Here is a 26587-nt window from a genome sequence, read left to right on the forward strand (position 1 = left end):
GGAAGTCTGATCATGAGGTCTGGAACGAAAGCAGAATATTCACAGGCAAGCTGCAAAATCATAGCAATCTATTGGTAGATGCTGCCACCGTGTGGTTAAGAAGATAAGAAGACCATAGTATATATTTTTTTTCATTTGTGGAGTTGTTTCTCATTGACATGTGGTTGAAGCAAACCATGTTTATCTGAGGAAACGAGGAAGTTTTTGTCAAATTAAATGCTTAGTATAATCATGATGGCCTGTTGCTCTTAAAATGTTATAGGCTATTTCTACCATTTAAATTTCAGAGGCCACTTAATTACATTCTTGTTGGGCTCAAAGAGAGTTGTCAGGTGTCTTTGTATCAAAGCAAGCTAATAGACATGTAACGACCTCTAGCGGTTAGACATTATTGCTTTTGGTTTTTAGAATTTGTGGAACCTACTGCCAGTAGGCGGAGTTTATCTATACTCCCTCCCTCGTTTTTTTTCCTTTCTACTGACGTATGCTGCAGAGGGTAGCAACAGTTGCCTCGAGACCCCTACGCTCCATAGTGACTGTAGCCGTGGAGACAGTTACTTACCAACGGGCGCAACACTCAGCAACAGCAGCAGCAACTGGAAGTCAACGATCAAGTGAGAGAGAGGAAAGAGAGCACAGCCAGGGCAGAACTTAACTCAAAGGTGAATATTATCTTAAAGAATTTAGACGTTTAATAACCATCATTTGGGGTAGATTAGAATACACTCGAACTGAATGCATATTACATGGCATACCCTTCTCTCCCACACCCTAGATAGTGCAGCTAGCTAGCACAACGTCTGCTAACGTTACTGTGCCGTTACTGTACTCTTTGCTCTCTTCACTTTACCTTCGTTACCTTTGCTTGGTTGTAACTCGTTAGCAAACTGAACTATCTTGACAATCTTTCAAACTAGGCCAACTAGCGAACTAGCTCTAGCCAAAATCGCCTTTTCGTCATTGTTTGGACTAGCTAGCTACATTGCTAGTAAACTTACGCACTCTGACATTATTGTTCACACCGTTAAGGTGACTTAAAACTAGCTACTTTGACCAAACTTATGTTCAGGTCTGTTTCCTAACAAGCTAGCACACTAAAGTTATTCATTTTGCCGAACTTAGCTAATAACAAAAGTTGTCATTCTGAGGTACTCAGTCAGTCATCTAATCAACGTTAGCTAGCACTAGCTAGGTGCTCGATATAGCAGCTAACTTTACGCTACAGGTTGTGGCAGAAACATGTTCGCCCAGTCACATTGGTAATACGAGCGTTCGTTTTTAAAACCTCAACGCCGCGCCGGTACGCTGCGTGCTGAAAACATTGGGTTAACACCCGTTTCATAGTCGTAGCATAGTGCACCATACGTGTTACCCAACTACCTTACTGTATATTTCCAGTTTTATCACAAACAGAAACTGTGGTTCTGACAAAACACTATCAAAATAGTTAACATTGGCTTCCGAATCAGCTAAAGTATACCTTCAATGCAACTTCATTTTGAGATTATACAACGATGTGCGAATAGTATGGACTTTATGCCTTGAATTTATCGTCTTTTCCGTATCGCTAAATTCCTCTACAATAATAGTATTTGGACTTATCTAGTTAGGTTTTTACTTAGCCTAGAACTAGCTGAGTTTATTTTTGTATTTGAACGGGCATTTCAAGAGTTGCTAGTTTACGATTTAAACTAGTTAAATTGCCGAGGCTATTGACTTGGCAAACGTTAGCCAACTCTATCCTACCCAAGCTATCTACTTAATATCATTCCAAATGTCGTTGAAGTCCAGACAGCCTTTTGGCGTTGTTTCCTCATGTGATAGAATAATAAAGAAACGGCTTGATGTAGTATTCGTTTTTCCAGTTTTGCTTAACTTGTGTTGTGATGTCTCAAAATTATTGCTTTTTAAAAAGTAGTTTTTTGGAATGTACATTCGTATTAACACTGACATACTTTTAAATCTAGCATAGAACAACACATCAATGCATTTTGTGGGAGAATCTTGCAATGTTGGTCAGCAAGGTTGCGAGGCAGTGAGAGCAGTTTCCCAAGAACCCCCACATCAGTAGAGCGAATAAGGTAACTAGCTTGAAAATTGAAGTTATTGCTTCACTATCAAATACACAGCTGTGTAGTGTACATTTTTTATTGTTAAAAAGCTGTATTAACACTGCAGAAAAAACGAATTTGAGGGATAGAAATCCTTATATTTCATTAAGATCCAAGATAATTAAATAGATACATCTGGGGTATTGTCAGTGCGACTTTCCGACTGCTCATGCATAAGCTGCATCCCCACCTATACAATAATAGAATTGCATAGATCAACCTGATAGACCTGTATTACATATTGTCCAGGTGTCAATTCTCATTTGGTGTGCAGCACTATTGATTTCTCCTTAGAGCTGTGTCCTCATACCAGTGAAAGCCATGGTGATAATGAGGATAATGGGCATGAGTGGCTGCTAACCCAGCCAGCCTCCCTCCCTTTCTCCCAGCTGTGGCACTCAAAGATTAGAGTGAGGGATGCTTTTTCATGTTAGAAAATGAATCGTTTTACTCCTTTTAATTAACACAATATCTGGTTTCTAGTAACGCACAAGTTAGACCGCACAAGTGCTCGTCTACACAGGACTCATCGTCCAAGGCAGAGTTTTAAATGATTCATGTTGAGAGGGTGCATTATTGATGGAGTCCAGTACATCTTACCTTTGAGGTGAAATGGGCTATATTTTTGTGTTTAGCTCATTAGTCACCTGTTCATGTCAACTATTATCAGTTGCAGTTAAACATATTTTTTTAAGTGCTGCTTTAAGGATGAATGTTATGTTTACCTGGCAACTTGATATCCAAATATAGTCAAGTAATGGAAAGAGAGGGGTCAGGTAAAGTGGGATTTTCTGCTGTCTGTTTTGAATCATCATCAATGTGGCAGACAGTTCTGGCTTGCAGAGGCAGGTTAGGAGGAACAGGTGTTAAAAATATGGATTCAGATTCTCAGACACGACCTCTAAATGATTCTTCGTCTAGGCGTGCAAATGGTCCGAGACTGTCTACGAATGAATTTGGGATGGAAATAATGCAGAGTTGAATAGCATCAAATAATACTGGTCTCGTGGTTTTGTTATTTTCATGCATTATTTGCTGATGTCCTCGTTGACGCACACACAGCATCCCTTGTATTTATCCATAGAGCACAGTGAGCCATTTGCTCCCTTATTGACACAGCCTGCAAGCCTGTGGGCCAGGGTCGTGCATCAGTGCCTCCAAGCTATCCCTAGTACCATTGCGACCCCTGACCCACCACTTCCTGCGGCCCAGTTCAAGGCTTCCGTCTTCAAGCCCTCAGACGCCCTCGTCCGCGCCATCCACTTCGGTGTTGCCTTTTGCAATTTGTTTTAGCAGTGTCCAGAGTAACCCTAGACCGTGCTGAGTTTTTAATGGACTTGTCTCTACCACCACGGCGCAGCTCTCTGATGGAATCTGCAGTGGGCCCTGGTGGTAGGGGTTTGCCCCCTACACAGCTTTTGGTCACATGTCCATAGTGTGTGCATGTTTTTGCATGTGTGAAAACGTGCCCGTGCTGTATATAGCCCGACTGGATGGGGCCCAACACCCCAAGGAGAGGGTTTCTCTCCAGTACGTCCGATAGTTGCCCTTTCAGAAAAGTGGCGGTATGCCTAAAGCACAGACTGCTCGATAGGACGCCTGTTTTTTCTTTTCTTAAGGTTGACGAGATAAAACTGGATTCCCTGCTTGCTTGTGTGAACTGAACTGTTTGGTCACAGTACATTTGATTTGTCTGACATTGACTCCTGTTTTAATGAGTTACACCACAACTCTTGTCATAGGGTTGTCATGAATTCAGTGAGCAGAGTTGAAACTGTGACAAGAATATGCCTTTGGGGAGATGTTAATGTCAGATAAAAAAATAAAAATAAAAAAAAAGCCAAATTCAGATGTAGCAGAGAAAATGGCAATTTTGTAATTCACTTAAATTTTTTACAGCTATATTTGTTGCATCTAAATTACTAACAGTGGCTGCTGTTGAGAAGTTTGCTTTGTGTTTATATTTGAGTTTGAGGCCAATAGGAAAAGGTCTTTTATCTATTTCTGTTGAGTCGTTCTTCGCAGGTAGGGAGGTCTGGAAACCATTGTAGACTTTTGTTGCCAGGATACGCTCAAACAACCTCACCATCCACAAAAAATGCTACACATGAGGGCTCGGAGACTCCGTAGCAACAGGTTAAAACTTGTTAGATGAATGTTTTTTACAGTCTCTCTCTGTGTATCTCTCTCTGTAACTAGGGGCATTCTTTACATTCCACCTGGTTTGTATCGTAGCTACACAACTGCTAATTAAATTTCCTGCCACAAACAGCAGACTGGGCTCTGACATTTGCATCACAATGACAGCCCCCCTACCCCCCCTCCTCCAGCCATTCAGCCAGGGACACCCACCCTCCCCCCCTCTTTCTCAGTACTTTCTCTGTGGCGCTTTTCCTTTTGTCTAATTTTAGAATACTTAGTTAAAACCTGTTTTGTATAACTGTGAATGTTTCCTCTTCTATTAAGATCGTATATTTAAGAGCAACAGGTGTTTTTCGGAGCTTGCCTTCCCGTAATGATCTTATTCATGTTTGCCTGTGTCTGTGCCCGTGTCTTCATCATTGAGGGGAAAGCAGGGAGGAGATTTGCGAGCAGGCCAGACTGTAGTCTAACTCGGGTCTCTTATCAGAAATGGGTCTGTCTGCAGGCCCTCCAGACTCTCTTTAATAAGATGACGTGAAGAAGGAATACGGAGTTCACCGAGTTTGCAGGTGGATCATCTTTAGACCTAATTTTTACTTCAACTTTGACGTTGTTCTTTGACGTTGTTTCCCAGAGGAGAAAAAAAGAAAAGAAATCCTCTAGCAAATTACCTACGCTAGAATCTTTCCTTTTCTTTCTTATAACAGCCTGTTGGATCCTATAATTTCACCTGAACAGTGACAGATGTTCTAGAACCAGCTCTATCCCACACTAGACCGAGGATGAATCCCTGCCTCTGCATGCCGTAACAGCTGGTTCATATAACTGTTTAGTATTGAACTTAATTTAATGATGTCACAAGCACATTGTGTATTTATGTGGCACTGATTCCGGAGTAGAGTTTACAACACTTAACTCTAAACTGATCAAATCCAGTATAAATGCAAGTCACCCCATATGAAGGCCTTTCCGGATAAGACGTGTGAACACTGCAGAGATTCTGTTGAATTTTGTTATTCATTTAAAAAAGTTTAGAATGACTCCCCCTCGCATCCTACTAAAAGTCTTTTTTGCCATTCTAAAATTGGATGTTCCGCTATCCAATTGTGTTATTAGGAAACAGTTATTCAGTGCAAAACAAAGCAACAAGCGCAGCGCTCCAGATGTGTTCAGTTTCATACATCAAACACACCGAATGGTCTCCATGCTAGGGGCCACGCGGGAGCACTTTTCTTGTGGGTCGTTGACGGTTTTCGGTCTCCGCTGGCAACCAGGTGGCATAACAACAAGGAACGAAGTTCCTTCCACTCTGTCATCCTTTCTTTCTGGAGAAAGAAAAAAAACTAGATAATGATCTTTGAGAGAGACACCCACAAGCTAGAGATTACTTACAGATCATTCTCTCCTGGACAGCCTCCTACACCCTACACTCAATTTCCTCAACTGACCAAAGGTCTGTTTTGGGATATAAAAACTCTTAAAGGGATGGTTCACTTCAACAACATTTCATGTATCCATCAGATAAATGGGTCTATTGGGTAAATCCTGCCCGTTGAAGCAGTGTTCTGCAGTCGGGTTGTGATGTCAGAAGGGGATTGGTAGATGGACATCAGGATTGGGTTAAGAAGGTGGGGGGGTTGGAGAGGAGGCGTGTGGGTGAACACTGTTTCCATGGCGACCGTTTGATAATTCTATGTCTGTCAGGCCTGTGCTCCACGTGGTGACTGATGGTTAGAACAGGTTGTAATGGTGACCGAATTGCTGGAGCAGAGAGAGACTGAAGCTTCGACCAGTGCCTGCCTCCCTTCCTGCCTGCCTCTATCCCCCCCTTGCCTCCCTTCCTGCCTGCCTCTCCCCCCCCCCCTTGCCTCCCTTCCTGCCTGCCTCTCCCCCCCCCCTTGCCTCCCTTCCTGCCTGCCTCTCTCCCCCCCTTGCCTCCCTTCCTGCCTGCCTCTCCCCCCCCCCCCTTGCCTCCCTTTCTGCCTGCCTCTCTCCCCCCCTTGCCTCCCTTCCTGCCTGCCTCCCTTCCTGCCTGCCTCTCTTCCCTCCCCCCCTTGCCTCCCTCCCTGCCTGCCTCCCTGGCTGCCATGGTTAGCCTGTTGCCCCTGTCTGACTGCTCTCTGAGCTGACCACTTGGCCAGCTCCTCTCCCTCCCAACTGCCATCTGCAGACCCCGAGAGCTGCTTTGATTGGATTATCCATGACTTAATGAGACAAGCTTGAAGAGCAGCGTGCGCCATCGAAATCTCTTATCACATCTTTATTTGGCCTTTGTCTGAGCAAATGTGCGCCTGTGCTATGGTTCCGATTTTCTTTGGAGCGACATAAAAAGAAGCTAACCTGTAATCATGCGGTGATGTCTGTTGGATTGGCTTTCTAATAAAGATTAGCACAAGACACTCTTCTAACCGTATAAAAGATCCGATTTACAACCTGTTGCTTCTCCATTGAAGTACGCCAGTGTTCCAAGGGATGGAGACTGCTGATTGGTTGGTGGGGTGGATGTGAACAGTTGGATGAAACAAAGTTCACAGGGCTGGGTGGAAGTAGAAAATCAAAACGTCCACCAATTGAAAGAGCTTGTCTCTGCTTTATGGCCTGGTTGTTTCAACTTCTAATTGTGTTTTTATATACTGTGGTGGCTAGTGCTTTTCTATAGGTGACTTGGTGTACTTCCTGTTTGGATTAAGTCATTTGAATCCTTTACCGCCCCCCCCCCCCCCCTTCGAAAAAAGAAAAGCATGTTGTTTTTGGAGTAGCGAAGCGTAAGACAAGCTTGAACTGTCGTCTGTCTTTCAGGTGACTTAAACATTCCTTGTTCGTTTGACCACTCAGGGCAGACAAAGTAAATCCTAGTGATTCTATAGCCTGCTCTTTTGAATCAAGTCGAAACCAGCATGAAGTTTTCACATTTTTATATAATCTTTACTCTCCATGGCACTGGAATGAGTCTGCCCTCTGTGTCCTCCCCTAGTGTCTGAAATTAATAGCTTACGTATTTATTGTTGTAAGTTTCTGCTTAGTGCGAGATAGAGGGATCAGTTGGGGGATGGCATTGTTTGGTTTGGGAAGTATTCTGTCGGTTGCATAGCAACAGGCTCCTGGAAACGGGAGTGGACGGTGTTGCCACTAGCAACCGTTGTTGCTCTGCAAACAATGTGGGCCAGTGCAAACACGAGCCAAGACTGCGGGCTCCTGTTTTTAATTGAACATCTGTATGTGTTTTTCCTTTTGATTGAGCGCTGTTAAAGTTCGATTTGTCAGAAACGGATGTTGAAATTCTGTCCGATTTGTGAACCCCTGAAGCACGTATAGCTTTACTGCCTCTTTTAAGATGGTGTAAAATGGAGAAGTTGCTTAATTTACCCCCATTTCCTTTTCTATTTGACAGCTAAGGTGGCTCTTTGTCGGAAGGAAATCTCGCTCTTGCAATTGTCTTAATTGATCATTTGAGATTTACCTGAGTGAAAAGTGGTTCCTTTGGGGTGTGTGTGTGTGTGAAGGGGTTGGAAAGACAGAGGCTCTGTTTTTAAGTGCAGCCCCATTCCCAGTAGTTCTCGGCTGAGGTTTTCTGGGGATCCTGCCGGGCTCTGCCTTTGTGCCTCTCGTAGCAGCTGGTGGGGAATTTGTGTGGCTTTTAACCTTCACTGGGGCTCAGCTCAGCCTGGCCACATGAAAAACCCTCCGTCTGCCTGCCTGCCTGCCCGCCTGCCTGCCTGCCCGCCCGCTCTCTCTCTCTCTCTCTCTCTCTGTCCCTCGGTCCAGCACTCTCGGGGCTCCACACCGCTCGCTCTAAAAGTCACACTCGATTGAGCTTTCTCTCGTGAAAACACGGACAATGCCGAAGTTTATGGGGCCCCTGCCTCCACCCCACCCTGCCACCCAACCCTGTTTTACCAGTGTAAAGAACCCCCCCCTCCCTCTCCCCTCCTGGCCTCGCACTCAGCGAATCATAAACGCCGCGAAAGAAAGTCCAAAGATATCCACGGGGATTGTTCCGAGTATTTATAACTCCACTGACACCCTGTGGACACATTCCTTCCTTTAGGGAGATCTAAGCACATGGGCTTAAAATGTTTTTGTTTTTCGGGCTAACTTTACCCACCCAGCGTCCCACTCCAGTAGTACTAGTCCATGTATATGATTTGCTATCAAAGGATCCATAGTAGTATTCGTTAGGGCTGTCCCCGACTAAGATTTTCTTTGGTCGACCAAGACTCGACTAAAACGTCTGAAAATCGACTAATCGAAATTTGAAACGCTTTTTTTTCACCAAAAAAAAACGTACAAACATTTTCCCGATCTGACTCAATGGCTGCTGGACATTGCAGATTCAGCCGCTAATAGCCTACTAATAATAAGACTCGTATCACCAGACCTGTTGTAACCGAATGCCGATGGTATTTAGTATCTCTTACAATGTACTACAAATTAAAAATATTGTTTGTTTAACATGCAAATCATCAGAGCGCGCTTATCACTGCCTGAAGTTTGCAGCATGCGAATTTACGTAGAAGCTGAGTGGGTAACGGTGCAACAGAGAAAGATTTTGTTGTCTTGGCCGGAGAAGATAATGTAATTCTATTTGGATGTGATTCTTATAATAGGCATATTAATTTTTCTACCCAGCGCGTTATCATGAGCGAAGTAGGGCTAGGCCAATTTACGTTTTTCAGGTGGTAGGCTACATCATATTCAACGTCGAACTATGAAAAATAAACCGTTGTTGGCAGAGTTTGCATTCAATGTTTTTCGAGTCACCCGGTACTTTGTAAATGTACTTTAATGAAATGCTGCCATACCACAGATTTCTTTGCCATTTTGACTAATAACACCGACAAAGTAGGCTATGGCAGAGTTTGAGTTTGGCAGCCAATTGTGCTCGTGCCGTGTGCAAAATACCAAACCAAAACAAAGCGCAGATTAACTAAAGGGAAAACAGTAACACCTTTTCTTTTAAATTATATATTTTTAGAGTTGCTTTATTTGTCTTAAATAATATAATCTACAATTTCTGTAGAACATTTCGTTAATTCAGCAATGGTGACACAAGCGGGAATCAGAGCTCACACTGCCATACGGCAGCTCGACTAAAAAAATCCTAGTCGACCAAGAGCATATCGACCAGAAAATCGACTAGTCGACTGAGTGGGGACAGCCCTAGTATTCGTAGATGGTACAAAGGGGAACTTCCATTGGGGAAGCCCTGGCAGATAAGTGCTAATCTAGCTGCCACTGTGACAGGTCCCTAGTAGAGGGCCTGCAGAAGGCTGCCAGGGTTGGGAGCGGGTGATTGTGGCCACACGAAGATGTTTTTCTGCTTGGTGATCCCCTTCCACACAGCTTGACATATCGACTCATAGTTTTGAAGGGCCCAGAGACTGAAACGTGTCAAGGATTTCAACATCGTCGGCTCTCGTTTGGCTTGTTAGTCATCCAATCTGTGTTTTTGCCTGCTTGCATTCACGGAACATGTTAGTGTGGCACACCCAAAGTTTGTCCTGTATGCATTTGTTCATTGTTTGCCTTGGACTGAAAACCATTTCGCAATCCTGTCTGAGAATTTTAGTCTAATTAGAGCGAGGTATCAATGTGTTGTCTTAGGAGCGAGTCTTCTCTGCTACGATGTTGTTCATCAGTCATCACCACAAGTGTTGCTTGGTTTAGTGACAGCGCACATGCCCATAATTCAACGTCCCTGCTTTACAAATAAGGTGCAGTTAAGACGCAGTCTAAATGTCACGAGTGGAGTGAGGGAACAAGTTGTTCCAGGTGTTTTTTGTTCAGGCTAGAAGCATCTGAACAGCTGCTCCCCACAGCACCTGTTGCCCTCTCCTCCCATCCTTCGAGTCGGATCCTTCGGTGTCAGGCTGGGAGAAGACCTGAACGAGAGATGGAAAGGGCTCGCTGGGCTGAGGCCGTGATCACGGGGGGGGAGGGCGTTTGGCGGTTCTCCTTAGGCGTGTGCCGGCCGCGCGGCTTCCTGCTCGCGACCGGCGCGGAGGGACGAGGAACGGAAGCGGCCTGTCCGTCGCACGACGGATGAGGGCTCGTTTGTTTAGCTGCCGGTCTTCGGAGATGACTGCCTCGACGCAAAAGACCCTCGTCTCCCTCCTCTCTCTATCCCCCCCCCCCCTTCCTTACCCCCCCACCTCCCCTCTTCTCACCCCACCCCCTCCCCCTCTGCGGCCACATTCGAAAGTTCCTGTGCATGAGCTTAAAAAAGAAAAGTGAAGGGAGGAGGTAGTGTGTGTGTGTGTGTGTGTCGGAGAGGGGGGGGGGGCGTGCAGAGAGGGGGCAGAGTAAGGGGGGTGGTCGTCATGGATTCCTCACCATGGCAACCGACAAACGTTTACAAAGCATTGAGGAATTTCCTCATATCAGCTGGATTGCTGGAGCCCCCCAGAGAACGAGCTCTCGTTTGAACCGAGCGCTGGAGATCATCATGGCCCTGGCGGGGGGAAGCAGCCCCACGGACAGCTTCATCTTTTCTTCTTTCCCGCATTTTTTTTTTTTTTTTTCTTTTCCAGGGACCGGGGAAGTCGTCCTTCCCCTTCTCCCCTCTTCAATTCTTCTAAACCCTTTCCCTCTTCTCCAGCACGCCCTCCCTTTCTCGTTTCAGAAGAGAGAGCCTTTGTGTCTCACTCCCATGTTTTTAACTCTTCTCTCCCCTCGCCAACACCGCATGCCCATGCCCCCCCCCCCCCCCCCAGCAGAAGTCAGACTGAGCGCACACAGTTGGGAGGGCATGGTCGTCCGTCAGGGGCCGTTCGCTTACCTTACACGTCCACCTGCCTCCGTAATTACGCTGCCGGATCCAGCCTCCAATATGTAGTCGCTGTTCCAGTCAGAAAGGCTAGAGGTGAGCCGCGGAGGGGATTGGATGTTGACTCAGCTTGACTTGGCAGGACAGGCCAGGTTCCCCCTGGGCAGGGAGAATGCCCTGGCGCCACTCACAGGCGTGGTGTGAAAAGAGCATTTGTCTTGCCGGGGACAGCCTGTGTATGGCCCGGGGACTGGCGCTGGGAAGATGCTGTTGTTTGGCAGGTCCCTGTGTCTTAACTTGGGGGGCTGTCTTTTGTGGTGCCTGTGCTCATGTGCCTTCTCTCTCTCTCCCCCTGTCTTTCTCTATGTCTCTCTTTCTCCACCCCCCCTCCTGCAGTCCCAGCATGCAGAGCTCCGAGGGAGGGTCCGATTCGTCGTCCAGTGTGGCGCTGCGCACCTCCACCTCAGCCCAGGCCCCTGTGGTGCAGCCCGTCCCTGCCTCACAACAGGTAACCCTCCCCCCTCCTGAAACCAGGTCTCACGCCCCTGAGGGGAAAAAATATGGTTTTTATTTACTTGTGTTGTCATGAACTGGTCTCCATTAACACAAGCCTGAAAACCGGGTGCCTGCAACCGCCAAAGTAAAAAAAATAAAAATATGCTCCCCCCAAAAAATCATACTTTGTGGTCGCCAGTAAATAACTGAAAAGGCCTAAACCGAGCAACGCCAAAAAAAATGTATTGGCTTGGAGGTGGAAATATCACAGAAGGAGAAGACTTTAGCTTTCCCTTCAGCTCTCTCTCACTTTGCATTGGTCACTTTAGTAGAAAAAAGAAACCATAGAGAAGATCTTCATGAGAATCCGAGTTGTGTTGTGCTGTGAGTGTGTGAGAGAGACCATGCTAATGTGTGTGAGAGAGAGAGACCATGCTAACGTGTGAGAGAGAGACCATGCTAACGTGTGAGAGAGAGACCATGCTAACATGTGAGAGAGAGACCATGCTAATGTGTGAGAGAGAAAGACCATGCTAACGTGTGAGAGAGAGACCATGTTAACGTGTGAGAGAGAGACCATGCTAACGTGTGAAAGAGAGAGACCATGCTAACGTGTGAAAGAGAGAGACCATGCTAACGTGTGAGAGAGAGAGACCATGCTAACGTGTGTGAGAGAGAGACCATGCTAACGTGTGAGAGAGAGGCCATGCTAACGTGTGAGAGAGAGAGACCATGCTAACGTGTGAAAGAGAGAGACCATGCTAACGTGTGAGAGAGAGAGACCATGCTAACGTGTGTGAGAGAGAGACCATGCTAACGTGTGAGAGAGAGGCCATGCTAACGTGTGAGAGAGAGAGAGACCATGCTAACGTGTGTGTGAGAGAGAGAGACCATGCTAACGTGTGTGTGAGAGAGAGAGACCATGCTAACGTGTGATAGAGAGACCATGCTAACGTGTGAGAGAGAGACCATGCTAACGTGTGAGAGAGAGAGACCGTGTGAGAGAGAGAGCATGCTAACGTGCGATAGAGAGAGAGAGACCACGCTAACGTTGTGTCTTCCTTCCAGAGGGTTCTGGTCCAGGCGACAGGCTCGGCTCAGAAGGGAGCACAGGTACAGCAGCTTTCAGTACCCAGAGTGCAACAGGTCCCCCAGCAGGTACACATGCCCCCCCCTCCCTCCTCCAACCAATCACAGCCTAGCCCCACGCAGCACGCCCCCCACTCACACCAATATCACCTACATAGATTTCCTTCAAGCAAAGGACATTCTCTGCGTTTTTTTATAGTGCAATTTCAGAATGATTTGGACAGTTGGCTTGCTTGGCTGTCAATTAGATTTAGCGTCGGTTTTTGTCAGGGCTCAGTGTTTCAGAGCGGATAGCCTTTCAGTCCCACAGGCCCTATGCCGTCTACAAGAACCCCAGAACGTGGGGAATCTCAATGCTGCCCAGAATATGACTTACCTGGACGTGTGTCCATAGACAAGGAGCATGTAGCCTTTTCCCTGCTCTCCACCCCTGATCGAGGACACAGCTTGATGCTTGCTTGTTTGTTTGTTTACTCCTTCGTAGGTGCAGCAGGTGCAGCATGTCTACCCCCCGCAGGTTCAGTATGTCGGGGAGAGTGGAGAGGCTGTCTACACCAACGGAACCATGTAAGCATGTAACCTGTCTGTCAATGCTGCCGTTAAGATTGTGTTTATCCGATTTCCGTGTCCAAATTTAAGACTTGAGACTTAAGACTAAATGTCCTTGATGATCAAAAAAAATCTGAAAACATCAACAACTAAAATGCTGATGAATAGAAGCGGCGAGTCTCATCAACCTCATGCGTTCCAGCTGCTCAGAGTGCTATTAATTAGAGTGTATCATCATCATATAATTAGCATTGTTCAGCATGCTTCAAGAAGCAAAGCACGCCCGGTGTACACGTTTCCATCAGTATTAAAAGAGCTGGAAAACAGCTGCGGCGTTGTCTGTCTGGGTCTGAGTTTGGACTACAACTACTGACCTCCCTCCCTTCACCTCCCTCCCTTCACCTCCCTCCCTCCCTTCACCTCCCTCCCTCCCTTCACCTCCCTCCCTCCCTTCACCTCCCTCCCTCCCTTCACCTCCCTCCCTCCCTTCACCTCCCTCCCTCCCTTCACCTCCCTCCCCCCAGCCGGACAGCCTACTCCTACAACCCCGAGGCCCAGCTGTACGGGCAGGGCAGCGGCGGGGCCTACTTCGACTCCCAGGCGGGCGGCGCCCAGGTCACCACGGTGGTGTCGTCCGCCAGCGGCGTGCCCCCGCACGGCATGGTGGGCATCGCCATGGACGTGGGCGGCAGCCAGATCATCTCCAGCGGGAGCGCCTACCTGATCCACGGGGGCATGGAGGGCGGCCGACACCACTCCTCCCACTCCTCGCGCTCCTCCTCCGCCATGGTGAGCACCCACGACCCCCCCCCCCCACACCCCCCCACCCGCCTGCTCCTCTAGAGCGCTGCCGCAGGGCTGTTAGGAATGAAACGGGGCCGCTCAGCATCATCATAGGCACCAGGGAGATGTTGCTGTGCCTGAACGTGAGTCTCTTGCCAGAACCCACTCAGACTCAATCAGGCCCGCTTAAGACGTAGCGATGAATAAACACAAAGGCACAATCACCTGAAACGTTTCTATATTTCGCCAGACATGATGGAGTGTGGAGTGTGTAGATGACTACTGTGCGATAGTCAATTACACTCTTTTGAGGCTTTTGCGGATAATAGACTAACAATCAAGTTGTCCTGCATAGCCGGCACCTGCCCTGTGATCTGCTGTGACGCAAGCTGGTGTCTGCTGTCCTCCCAGCTGCTTCTGCTCCCTGTCGCTACCTGCTGACTGCCTGGCCGCCCCCAGAGAGAGCTCACAGCCTTGGTAGATCTGGGCCTAGCCCTGGTTCTGGGCCTAGCCCTGGGGCTGGGGCTGGGCCTAGCCCTGGGGCTGGGCCTAGCCCTGGGGCTGGGCCTAGCCCTGGGGCTGGGCCTGGTCCTGGGCCTGGGCCTAGCCCTGGTCCTGGTCCTGGGCCTGGGCCTAGCCCTGGTCCTGGGCCTAGCCCTGGGGCTGGGCCTAGCCCTGGGGCTGGGCCTAGCCCTGGTCCTGGTCCTGGGCCTAGCCCTGGTCCTGGGCCTAGCCCCGGGGCTGGGCCTAGCCCTGGGGCTGGGCCTAGCCCTGGGACTGGGGCTGGGACTGGTCCCCGCTGTAGAACAGAACCAGGACACTGGCTTAAATAATTCAGGCCTGCCTTGTTTTGGAGGCTTTCACAGGCACTTGAACACCCTGCGAAACAAAGCTTCTCCTGGGGCTCATTACCATCTGGCCGCGAGCCCTCGGAACCCTTCTTAAGGGCTGGAACCATGCCGGCTGGTTTTTTTTCTCCTCAAGTTTGGCCACTATTCCATACGTCTTTCTGTGTTTGTTGTTGGGGGGTTTCAGAACTTAAAAGCAAGGCTCCGGTTCTGTCATTCACCGTGTTCTCTGTTTGAACCTGTAGTCCCTACCTCAAGAACGACATATAACCGGTAAACGCCTTCGCCTAATGGAACAAACAGAATAGAGCGTTAGACACGACAGTGTAGCTGGAAGTGACCATGACTCGTAAAAATGAATAAAAAAAGTTGTCATATTAGAAGTTGGCGTGTTTTTCCCGGTGGGGTGAAAGGTATAACAGAAGGACTCATTGTCATAGTGTGTGTGTGACCTGTTACCCTGTTTGTGGATCCCATTTGCATACATTAGAGTTTGTGACAAGGAGAGCCTTTAGTCAGCAGCTTAACCCCTGAGTCCCTCATCTGCATGCTTCTGTCAGCCAATAAGGGATTTGGCCGCAACACTGACTTGAGTGAAATTGAAATGCGGAGATCTGGCTGCAGCTAACCGTCTTATTTCCTTTCTGTTTATTGTGTTTTTGTTCCCCCCCCCCCCCCCCATCTTTCTCTTACACTATTTCTTACTCACTCTCTCTCTCTCTCCCTCTGTCTCTCTCTCCACCCCCCCCCCCTCCCCTTTCACCAACTTTTCCCCCCCTCATGTTTTCGTTTTCGCATGCTCCTTTATTTCTTTAGCTTGAAATGGCGATTGAAAACCTCCAAAAGTCTGAAGGGATTGCCACTCACAAAAGCAGCCTGCTCAACAGCCATGTAAGTCAACCAGGAACTGTATATGAAACAAGATGGGGGAGGGGGGGGGGGAAGGGAGGTTGGTTCTGCATTTGTTTTCCTGGCTGTGCCTCATCGCTGGTTAGTGTGGTCTAACCAGCGATGAGCTGCCCCAAAAACCGCCCAGCCCACCTGCACAGGAACGCCTCCTCATAGGTAGACATGCCGTCACCTGTCGCCCCAAGTTTGGATTGGGTAACTCGCTTGCCTTGCTAAGCCCTTGTGTGAACTTGCATGCATCTAACCGTTTCAAACTGAAATGCTCTCTGGTCAGAGGGTAGAAGCAGAAACACTAAAGTCTCACCTGTCCAGAAACACTCCAGTCTCTCCTGTCCAGAAACACTCCAGTGTCTCCTGTCCAGAAACACTCCAGTGTCTCCTGTCCAGAAACACTCCAGTGTCTCCTGTCCAGAAACACTCCAATGTCTCCTGTCCAGAAACACTCCAGCCTCTCCTGTCCAGAAACACTCCAGTCTCTCCTGTCCAGAAACACTCCAGTGTCTCCTGTCCAGAAACACTCCAGCCTCTCCTGTCCAGAAACACTCCAGCCTCTCCTGTCCAGAAACACTCCAGCCTCTCCTGTCCAGAAACACTCCAGCCTCTCCTGTCCAGAAACACTCCAATGTCTCCTGTCCAGAAACACTCCAGCCTCTCCTGTCCAGAAACACTCCAGCCTCTCCTGTCCAGAAACACTCCAGCCTCTCCTGTCCAGAAACACTCCAGCCTCTCCTGTCCAGAAACACTCCAGTCTCTCCATCTGATGCTTTGTAATGTAGCTTCTCTTATCGGGGAGCGGGGGGGGGGGGGGGGGGGGGGGGGGAGGAGGAGGAGGAGGAGGAGGAGAGTAGACAAGCATCTATTATCATCTGCTAATTGAATGTAAATGAGATTGAGGGCTACTTCACTCTTGATTTCTGGCTCCAGAACAGACTAGCTAATATGAGTGGAGGGGGGGTTGTTCAAGGTTTCCCTCTCTGTCACAGATTTTGACCTCCCCTGACCTCCCCACCATCTCCACCCTGTCCTCTCCCTCCCCCTCCTGACAGCCATAACACGGTCCTCCAGATCTGTCGGCCCCTGTCAGGCCTGATGGTTACCTGGGATAACTGGCAGGAGAGAAGCAGCCGGGAGGTTATTTAAACTGGCAATCATGAGGCCCTTATCTCTGCTGCGGCCCAGAGCTCGTCGACGGGCAGATGGGATTTCAGCTTTATGGGTAGAAAGAGGCTAGGGGTTTAGGCTATAACGAATATTATCATATCATAATTGTACACTCTTTTATATTTCACATTTTCATTCAATTGAACTTGGCACTACTTCTGACGTGAACACAAACAGTATATCATCCTATTAGTGCAGGGGAGCATACCGCTAAATTGTATCCAAAGAAAGTCGGCTACATTTAACGTTGACGAGCAAAACAGGTGATTTGATGAATGGTACATGTATTCATGAGTTTGTCAGTTGTCTTTTGATGTGATAATGTGAGTGGGACCGCCTTGTATATTCCTCCCTCCCTCCTTTCTCTCTCTCTTTCCCTCTCGATTCCTCTCCCTTTCTCCCTCTGCAGTGAACGTTCTACTTAGCTCGCCCCTTGCGTGTAACCGTGCCCCCTTCTCTCCCCCGTGTGTGTGTGTGTGTAGTTGCAGTGGCTGCTGGACAACTATGAGACTGCAGAGGGGGTGAGCCTGCCCCGGAGCTCCCTGTACAACCACTACCTGCGGCACTGCCAGGAGCAGAAGCTGGACCCGGTCAACGCCGCCTCCTTCGGGAAGCTCATCCGCTCGGTCTTCATGGGGCTGAGGACACGACGCCTGGGCACCCGGTAGGAGGAGGTGGAGGAGGAGGAGAGGGAGGTGGAGGAGAGGGAGGTGGAGGAGAGGGAGGTGGAGGAGGGGTAGGAGGAGGGTGGAGGCAGAGGAGAGGGTGGAAGTGGAGGGAGATAATAGGGGAGGTGGAGGAGGAAAGGGAGGAGGTGATAGCTGAGAAGGACAACAACAATGGATTGCTGATGGTGGTGATGATTAGACCTGGTTTCTCCTGTGTCTCACTTACTCCCAACCTTTCTCTCTCCTCCAGAGGCAACTCTAAGTACCACTATTATGGGATCAGGCTGAAGCCAGACTCCCCGCTCAACAGGCTGCAGGAAGACTCCCAGTACATGGCCATGAGGCAGCAACCTGTCCACCAGAAACAGAGGTGAGATCTCTCTCCCTCTCTCTCTCTGTGTTGCTCTCTCTCTCTCTCTCTCTCCTCTCTCTCTCTCTCTCTCTCTCTCTCTCTCTCTCTCTCTCTCTCTCTCTCCTCCACCTCACACTCTCTGTCTCTGTCCCCTCCCCTCCTCTGGCCTCTGTCTCCATCACATGACCTCAGGGTCGTCAACCAGCTTCGGTCCATTTCCCCCTTTTGAACGTTTGAACGCGAGGAGCCCTTGAAGGCCTCGGCCAGCAGAACTTGTAAACACTTTGCTCCGAGCCGTCCTGACCGCGTCCCACATGTAACCTGTCGCACCTGCCTCTCATCTCCACCCCTCCCTCCTTTCCTCCCCTCCCTCCACTGCTTGTTATGCACCTCTCCCCCTCCCCTCCCCAGCCACCCTTTAGTTCTTCCCAGCCCCACCCAACATAGCTGTGCTGCCCTCTCCCCTCTCCGCAGGTTCAAACCCCTGCAGAAGGTGGACGGCATGGCGGACGGCCTCTCCGGAGGCTCCCAGCACTCGGCCAGCACCCCGGAGCAGTCCGTGGCGGCCCAGAGCCAGCACCACCAGCAGTACATCGGTGAGGAACCCCCCCCTCCCTCACACCCGGCCACCACCAGATACCTCAACGCGTCTCATAAGAGACATTCGAGATGCCCGCGAGGCATTCCTTACATTCAAGACATCTCCGGGCGCGTTCCGAAGAGGTGCTCTGTCGTGGCTCGTGCGTGCCGGGACGAGCGTGTACTGACACCTGCGCGTGTGTGTGTGTGTGTGCGTGTGTGTGCGTGCAGATGTGACCCACGTCCTGCCCCCGTTCCCCAGCCCGGACCTGGGCTCTCTTCCTCTGCCCGAGCGCATCAACATGAACGACGTGAAGAAGCTGCAGAACCTGTACAGGGACCACTGTGAGGTAGGTCCCCTGCCTGCCAGCCCCCCCCCACAGTGCCCCCCGCGGGGCCGGACGGACGACGTGCTTGCGGCCCGCACCGCTGCTCTCGCCAGGTGTCCTCTCATGCCAGCAGCCCCTGCCTGGACCAGGAGACGATATAGGGGGGATGTGGCATTTCAGAGTTAGCGCCAGAGTAGCTCCTTAGTCAGTGATGGATGAGGTGGATGAATAACACTCCCTGGGTGAGATGCTTGGGGAGGGGGGATATTGAATTAAAGATGTGTGTGTTGGTTAGTTGGGGGGGGGATGCTTTCCAGACACGTGTGTGTGTGTGTGTGCGGAGAGAGAGAGAGAGAGAGAGAGAGAGGGAGGAGGGCGCGGCCACAAATAAGCTTCATTAAAACCGCGGAGTGGTGTTTTTTTTTATCATATTACCCCTGCCCTCCCCCTGGTCAGCCGCGCCGCGCCGCTTTTGTTCCCCGGCCCCTTTCATCTCCGCGCAGCTTTCAAGACATGCCAATTAACCTTTCAGCTCGCCGGGGCGGACATCTTGGTGTCTTTGTGGCGGCCCCCCTGCCGGGCTTTGTGCCGGCTTGTCTGTGCACGGCCACACCGGCTCCTGCCTTTGTCTGCCGCCGCTTCTCTGTCACTCTCCCGGCCCCCCGTGCACTCCCGGTTTGACTGTTTTGTGGGCCGTCTGCACCCCTGGAAGACCCCCCCCCCCCCCCCCCCGAAAAGAGATATGTTAACCGCGCTGACGCAGGCTTTATTGACAGTCATTGAAATCTACCACGTGAATCAAAGTAACGAGGGGAGATTTGGAAAAGAGAGGAGAGATGGATTATCAGGACTCTATTTCTGGATATTGATTTGTACAGGCAGTGTCTCCGCCACCTGTCCTATACAGATCCACCCACATTGGGTCCTAGTGCTCCATTTATTAATGTCAAGGTTTAGATAAGAAACCAAATATCCTGCTATCAACCACACCATTAGGCCCGCCGCTGTAAATATAAATGGGTAAATGGCTAATAAAAACTGGGTGGAATAAATCATTGAGAGCTATGATGGCAGCGAGTGTGTGTGTGTGTGTGTGTGTGGGGGGGGGGGGGGGTCTGTGTGTGTGTGTGTGTGTGTGTGGGGGGGTCTGTGTGTGTGTGTGTGGGGGGGTCTGTGTCGGTGAGGGAAGTTTCTAGACCGACCTCCAGCCTGTGTTTTTAAGGCGTGCGGTTTTTCCCGTGTGGTTGAAAAGTGAGGAGGTAAAACGGCTTGTTTGTAGGAGCCGGGGAATTCTCCCTTTCTCTTTTTTTTTTCTTTCTTTTTCTTCTTTTTTTGTTGTTTTGGAGTTGGGAGTGTTTGAGCCGTTACCGTGGGCAACGGTAAACAAGGTTGCCATGGCGATCCTTGGAGAGGAAGCAAAAAAAAACATATCATGTGATTGAAGGAAAGCCTACCCCCACTCTGTAACTGGATCCAGCGTGCGTGTCCTGCCAGAAGGAGAATCTCTGGGCATGGTGTGAATCAGCCTGAATAGAGACACTGTACTGGGATACGAACACACACTCTGACAGACTAACACACACACACACACACACTCTAAAGACTCACTTCTGCCCACAGTACAGGGCTGTTCCTTTTTTAATCCTCTCCTGTACCCCCATTATCTCCGTCAGCCTTTTGTTTTTGAAGTGTAGCTAGTCCGTCCCCCCCCCCCCCCCCTCAGGGCTATCTTTTGCGAGGCTCGGCGTTGAGTTGTGTAACGCGCTCTGCTTTCTAAGACGTGTCCTCATGCATCTGAACAGGAAAGACAAGGGAAGTCACGTGACACGAGGGGAAACTCGCCCGTTTCTGGGTCGGGTGGGGGTTGATTTTTAAGAACTTCAAACTACTAATCAGTTTCGGTAATTTAGTGGCACTGACATCAGGTTCATTCTGAAGGTACAGTAATTAGTTTTCTATTGTTGTAGTGAGTTTCTAGCTGGTTCAGCGGTGGGGTGGGGGGGGGGGTTAGTCTGGAGCTGACTGGTTCATTCAGCTGAGAGCTGGGCGAGGGCTGCAGCACAAACTTTGTTGTGTGTCTGGTTGCTATGGCTCAGCTCTGTGTGTTTTGCCCTCCCCTCTCTCCCCTCCCTCTCTCCCCTCTCTCCCTCCCCTCTCTCTCTCCCCTCCCCTCCCTCTCCCCTCCTCTCTCCCCTCCTCTCTCTCCCCTCTCTCTCCCCCCTCTCCCTCTCTCTCTCTCTCTCTCTCTCTCTCTCTCTCTCTCTCTCTCTCTCTCTCTCTCTCTCTCTCTCTCTCTCTCTCTCTCTCTCTCTCTCTCCTCACACAGGCTACCCTGGATGTGGTGATGAACCTCCAGTTCCACTACATTGAGAAGCTTTGGCAGACCTTCTGGTATTCAACAGCGCCATCTAGTGACGGCTCCACCACCATCCCCAGCAGGTCAGACTCCAGATACCGGCCATTTGAATCAGTGAAAGAATAGATTTGAATCAAATACTAGACTAAGTATTAAATAGTTTTTTTTTTGTTCCCATGTTCAAGTACAGTCAGTGAAGAGTTAGTGTGAAGGCAGTGGCTAACTGTGTGTGTGTGCGCACGCAGTGACGAGGACATGGACGGGGTTATCCCCAGAGAGAAGCTGGTGGCCCTGTGCAAGTACGAGCCAGTGAGGCTCTGGATGAGAGGCTGTGACCACATCCTGTACCAGGCCCTGGTGGAGATCCTCATCCCCGACGTGCTGCGTCCTGTCCCCAGTGAGTACCCGCCCTCCCCCCCCCCCCCTTCTCTTCTGTGTCGCACGGCCCCCTCTCCCATGGTAACCTCCTTCCCCCCCGACTGTCTGGTTGCCAGGCACTCTGACCCAGGCCATCCGAAACTTCGCTAAGAGCCTGGAGGGCTGGCTGACCACCGCCATGAACGACTTCCCCCAGGAGATTGTCCGCACCAAGGTGGGTGACCCCAGCCCGCTGCTCCCCCCCTGCCCACCACACCCTGACCCTGTGTCCTGTAGTCACATGATGACCAGTGCTACACAGAACATGGAAACCTTGATCGTATATAGTTCGTTTTACTTACTGTCGATGATTTATTTGTAGCAACAAAATAACGGTACTATGATACCATGAATTCATGTAGCAGACCAAGAGACGTACAGGGCTGGATTTGAACCATCCACTAAACCATCTCCCCCCTCTTGTGTCCTGTAGGCGGCGGTAGTGAGCGCGTTCGCCCAGACCCTGCGCAGGTACACGTCTCTGAACCACCTGGCCCAGGCGGCTCGGGCCGTCCTCCAGAACACCTCCCAGATCAACCAGATGCTCAGCGACCTGAACCGCGTCGACTTTGCCAACGTGCAGGTAAGCAAAGGCTGTGGCCGTTTTGACTATGTCAGCGCTGTGTGTGTGTGTGTGTGTGTGTACCGAGACGTGCCCTCAGCCTCTGTGTGTGTGTGTTCCCCCCCTCCAGGAGCAGGCGTCCTGGGTGTGCCAGTGTGACGAGAGCGTGGTGCAGAGGCTGGAGCAGGACTTCAAGGTGACCCTGCAGCAGCAGAGCTCCCTGGACCAGTGGGCCTCCTGGCTGGACAACGTGGTCAACCAGGTCCTCAAGCCCCACGAGGGCAGCCCCAGCTTCCCCAGGGCCGCCCGGCAGTTCCTGCTCAAGTGGTCCTTCTACAGGTACCCCCCTCCCTCGCCTCCTCACCCAGGGGTCAGTCCAGCTTCCGACCCGTAGTGGCTCGTGTGGGTTCGGAAGAAATTGGACTTTGTCAGGAGATGTAGCGGTCTGACTTGTCTTGCTTGTACATGTGCTATGCATGCAGCCGTGATGTAGTTTTACTTCAATGTTTCCCTGCCTCTCTATCTCTCATTCTCCCTCTCTCTCCCCCATCTCCCCCTCTCTCTCTCCCCCCCCCCCTCTCTCTCTCTCTCTCTCATTCCCCCTCCCTCCCCCACAGCTCCATGGTGATCAGGGACCTGACCCTGCGCAGCGCGGCCAGCTTCGGCTCATTCCACCTGATCCGCCTGCTCTACGACGAGTACATGTTCTACCTGGTGGAGCACCGCGTCGCCCAGGCAACCGGGGAGACGCCCATTGCCGTCATGGGAGAGGTGAGGGGGGGGGTGTGTGTGTGTGTGTGTGTGTGTGTGTGTGTCTAATTCCGTTCCTCCGAAGTGGAAAATCGACTTGATTTGCGTCAGACTGCAGCCACCTGTATGTTTTGCTGCCAGCGTGTTTATAAAGAACCGTAGTATCTGCTCACCAGCCAGGTGAATGTCCAGCAGCTTAATGCTAACACACTCCCCCTCTCCTCTCACTCTCAGTTCAGTGACCTGACCTCCATGATGCCATCTCTCATGGATAAAGGTAATCCCCTCCCTCCCTCCTTCACCCCCACACACACACACACACACACACACACACCACGCGTCAATTGAGATATGCCGTCCAATCACATTGAGCCGTGTCGTCCCTGTGCCCGCAGACCCCTCCTTCTCCGACGACATGAGCGACATGGGCAGCGACGCCGACGTGTCCAGGGGCCCCAACGAGCCGGCCGTGAAGAGGGAGCGGATCGAGATCAACCACTCGCTGCAGGAGATCTGAGAGCAGGCCTTCAGGAGAGGTCAGGAGGTCACCAGGCCGCCTGGCCTGGCTCACGGGGGTTCTGGGCTCCAGGGTTCTCCTGGGTTTAGGGGGTGGTCCTGCCCAGCACAACCTAGCACAGTGTGTGTATATAGAGAAGAGCTGCAGCCTATGCTAGCCCTCCTTAGCTACAGAGTGTATTTAAAAGAGGGCGTGTTTCTGCTGGATGATAAAAGGAGTTTTACCTGACAGGGGTAACCGTTTCAGATTTTCCTTTCATGTTCGTTTGCAACTGTGAATAAGAATGACTTTGTGCAGTACCCGCGTTGGATAAGTGCAACTTCTGTACGATTGGTGTGCGTGTTTCGAATTTAGTTCCTTTGATAGCCGTGCCATAGTGTCATTTGAGTGCCTTAGATAAGTGTTCAAGCACCACTACCGATGTCTGCTGTGCCTCCACCGCAGTGTGAATGTATCGTTCCAGAACCTCAGACATTCGAAGCACCTTTAAAAAAAAAAAAAATGTTTAAAAAAAAAAACAGATAAAAGAAAAAGCTGTCAGGTGTACATGTTGCCTCTGCTGCAGCTTGCAGCGAAATGCACGTCGATGCAACCCACTGACCCAAAGGACCCCCCCATCCGACCCACTCACCCCCCCACATCCAACCCAAATTACCCCCTATCAGTTGTGTCAGTAGGGGCTGTTACTGAAGGTTCTGAGTCTCACTGCCACAGCAGATAATTAGTGACCTCATTAGTTAACTGACTCTGCTCCAGGCAGGCAACCAGACTACAGTACAGCCTCTGTAACCCCCCCCCCCCCCTCCCATCCCAATCCCGCCCCCATTTCAAGTCACTTCCCTCATGTAAATATAGGTATCAAGCCTTTGCAGCCAAATGATAACCGTTTTAGGATACTGTTCCACCCTTGATTGAAAGATTTCCAGAATGCCGTTGATTGATTTTGTCAGTTGAATTTGGGTGCTTCGTTCCTCACCCAAAAGGTTGACGTCACACCAGATGAATCTATGTATAGAGACTTACAATAGAGACATTTAATTTAACAAAAAAAAATATAGAAAAAAATAGAAAAAAAGTGGAGATGTCAGTTGGCTGTGTGCATACAGGCACCTACTAGTTTATTCAGGACCTACCACTTCGATTAACTGGAAGAGTAAGTTGGGCTGTCCTGTGTCGGAGCCTCACGCCCAGCCCACACGGGGCCCAGTGGAACCCCTCATGGGATAGAATACGAGAGATTCTATTTAACCAAACGCGAGAGAGCGTTGGACCTTGTGAAAAGCCCAAACCCTTAGCAGACCCCCCCCCCCTCCCGAGGCCTGTTCAGCACAGGCACTGCGTGAGCCAAGACCATGAGGTCACCTCACCAGCGCACATCTGGAGCACAGGAACCCCCCCCCCACCCCCCCTCCTTTTAATAGTATGCTCTCCACGATGTATGAAAATGCTAAAAGCTGTGGAAGCTTTTGCCCCCCTCGTTGTGATGACATGGATAGGCTCAGCTGGGAGGAGCCTAGTGTGACACCAACTGTTCTTCTTCATGGGATTTAACATTTTTATGGATATGTTGTTGAGATTGTGTTCTTTTTCTGGCCTTTGGCTCCACCCCCTTTTTCCTCCCTGGTATGGTACCGTTTAGGTTCTGTCAGAGAGAGAACCTACTGATGTTGATGTAGTTGCTGGGACTTGTGTAGATGATGCAGGTCTGTCATGTTTCGGTGTGTGTGTGCGTGTGTGTGTGCGTGTGTGTGTGAGCACTCCAGTAAGCTATGGAAGCATCGGTCCACCTGTTCACGTGGAGAAAAAAAAAAAAACTCATTTCTATTTATCGACAGATATAAATGATTTTAATTGACATGATCTTTTGTGTTCAAATGTTTGGTTGATTTCCCCCTTTCTCACCCCCCTCACATAGTTCCCGTCTGAGTTTGTAGTAGCTATACGATTCCTAAGCTTCGGCCCTTTTCAAGGCTTTTGTAACTTGTGCCTGTCACAGTAATTTGCCTTTTAAGTGCTATGGGAAAGTAATTTCTATGTGTACTTTGTAATGTTTTTGTAATGCTGTTTAGACTTTTGGCTGAGGATTATTTTTTATTGAACTAGATCTGGTTCTCCTTACAAGTATATCGAACCCTTATTTTTATGTATTTTTAAACCTGTTCTTGACTACACTTTACCTAGCCTAAGGGCAGACAATGGTCTGTAACAAACTGCATAGTTCAACTGTATTTTGTACTGGTCATGTGTAATAAATTGGTGTAAGCCATTTTCTTTTGAGCGAGTATGTTTATTTACCAATTAGCAACGCCAGATGAAATGCCAGTCGCACTGGTCATGTGTAATAAATTGGTGTAAGCCATTTTCTTTTGAGCGAGTATGTTTATTTACCAATTAGCAACGCCAGATGAAATGCCAGTCGCACTAACATTTCGGTCTTGGTGAAACAAACTGAAACATCTAAAACTGTTCACTAAGGATTCAGTCGGTCAGTGTTTCCCCTTCAGATATTTTCTGTATTTACAAAAATCTATTCAAGTTTCCATGGCAATTCTGTTCAAAACACAAAGTAGTATATATATACTTTTTTTTTCCTTCAGTAGAACCAGCTTTTTACATCCAGTTTTCAAACTCTTCATACAAAAGGCACACAGAACACTTAACTTAACCAGAAGCAGTACAAAGGGGACATTCCCCAGGAAAAGCACGAGGATTTGTACAATGCAGAGCAAGAAGATAGAAAAGGAAGGCAAGGCCTTGGTCCATGATAGAAGACAGGACTCCCATCACAAGTAAGTGCACATTCTCCCAGGAGGACAAGAGAAGGACAGGAGTGAGGGAGAGGGGTGCCTCATCCCAGACTGGTCTGCCCATCCCCTCCCTCCGTCTACCACCCTCCCTCTACCTCCACCTCCCTCCCTCTACCTCCACCTCCCTCCCTCTACCTCCACCTCCCTCCCACCCCCTCCACCTCCCTCCACCTCCCTCCCTCCACCTTCCTCCCTCCCTCTACCTCCACCTCCCTCCCTCCCTCCACCTTCCTCCCTCCACCTTCCTCCCTCCACCTTCCTCCCTCCCTCTACCTCCACCTCCCTCTACCTCCCTCCCTCCCTCTACCTCCCTCCACCACCCTCTCCCTCCACCTCCCTCCACCTCCCTTCCTCCCCCTCCACCTCCCTCGCTCCACCTCCCTCCCCCTCCACCTCC

General features: G+C 49.8%; 1 protein-coding gene across 5 annotated transcripts; it reads left to right on the top strand.

The window, feature by feature from the left end:
* Positions 1-502: 502 nt before the first annotated feature.
* Positions 503-25023, top strand: rfx2 (regulatory factor X, 2 (influences HLA class II expression)). Of its 5 annotated transcripts, none has more exons than XM_062452493.1 (18): positions 503-662; positions 11416-11527; positions 12583-12672; positions 13088-13170; positions 13677-13941; positions 15600-15674; positions 17336-17517; positions 17772-17891; positions 18285-18469; positions 18684-18802; positions 21108-21220; positions 21383-21534; positions 21632-21729; positions 21988-22137; positions 22247-22455; positions 22734-22887; positions 23101-23143; positions 23262-25023. In XM_062452493.1, exons 2-18 carry the CDS (start codon positions 11423-11425, stop codon positions 23381-23383), a joined length of 2265 nt encoding a protein of 754 aa, XP_062308477.1. In that variant the 5' UTR covers positions 503-662; positions 11416-11422; the 3' UTR covers positions 23384-25023. The 5 variants fall into 5 exon arrangements, with proteins under 5 accessions (XP_062308477.1, XP_062308479.1, XP_062308478.1 ...); XM_062452495.1 differs by having other exon boundaries at positions 18348-18469; XM_062452494.1 differs by having other exon boundaries at positions 12583-12627.
* Positions 25024-26587: the final 1564 nt, after the last annotated feature.

Source organism: Osmerus eperlanus, chromosome 26 (genome assembly GCF_963692335.1).
Source record: "Osmerus eperlanus chromosome 26, fOsmEpe2.1, whole genome shotgun sequence".
Lineage (NCBI taxonomy): Eukaryota > Metazoa > Chordata > Actinopteri > Osmeriformes > Osmeridae > Osmerus > Osmerus eperlanus.

Coding starts and splice junctions, on each gene's coding strand:
- rfx2 (XM_062452493.1), top strand. CDS start 11,423: ATGCAGAGCTCCGAGGGAGGGTCCGATTCGTCGTCCAGTGTGGCGCTG. Junction 11,528..12,582: donor CCGTCCCTGCCTCACAACAG/GTAACCCTCCCC, acceptor TCTTCCTTCCAG/AGGGTTCTGGTCCAGGCGAC. Junction 21,535..21,631: donor CGTGCTGCGTCCTGTCCCCA/GTGAGTACCCGC, acceptor TCTGGTTGCCAG/GCACTCTGACCCAGGCCATC.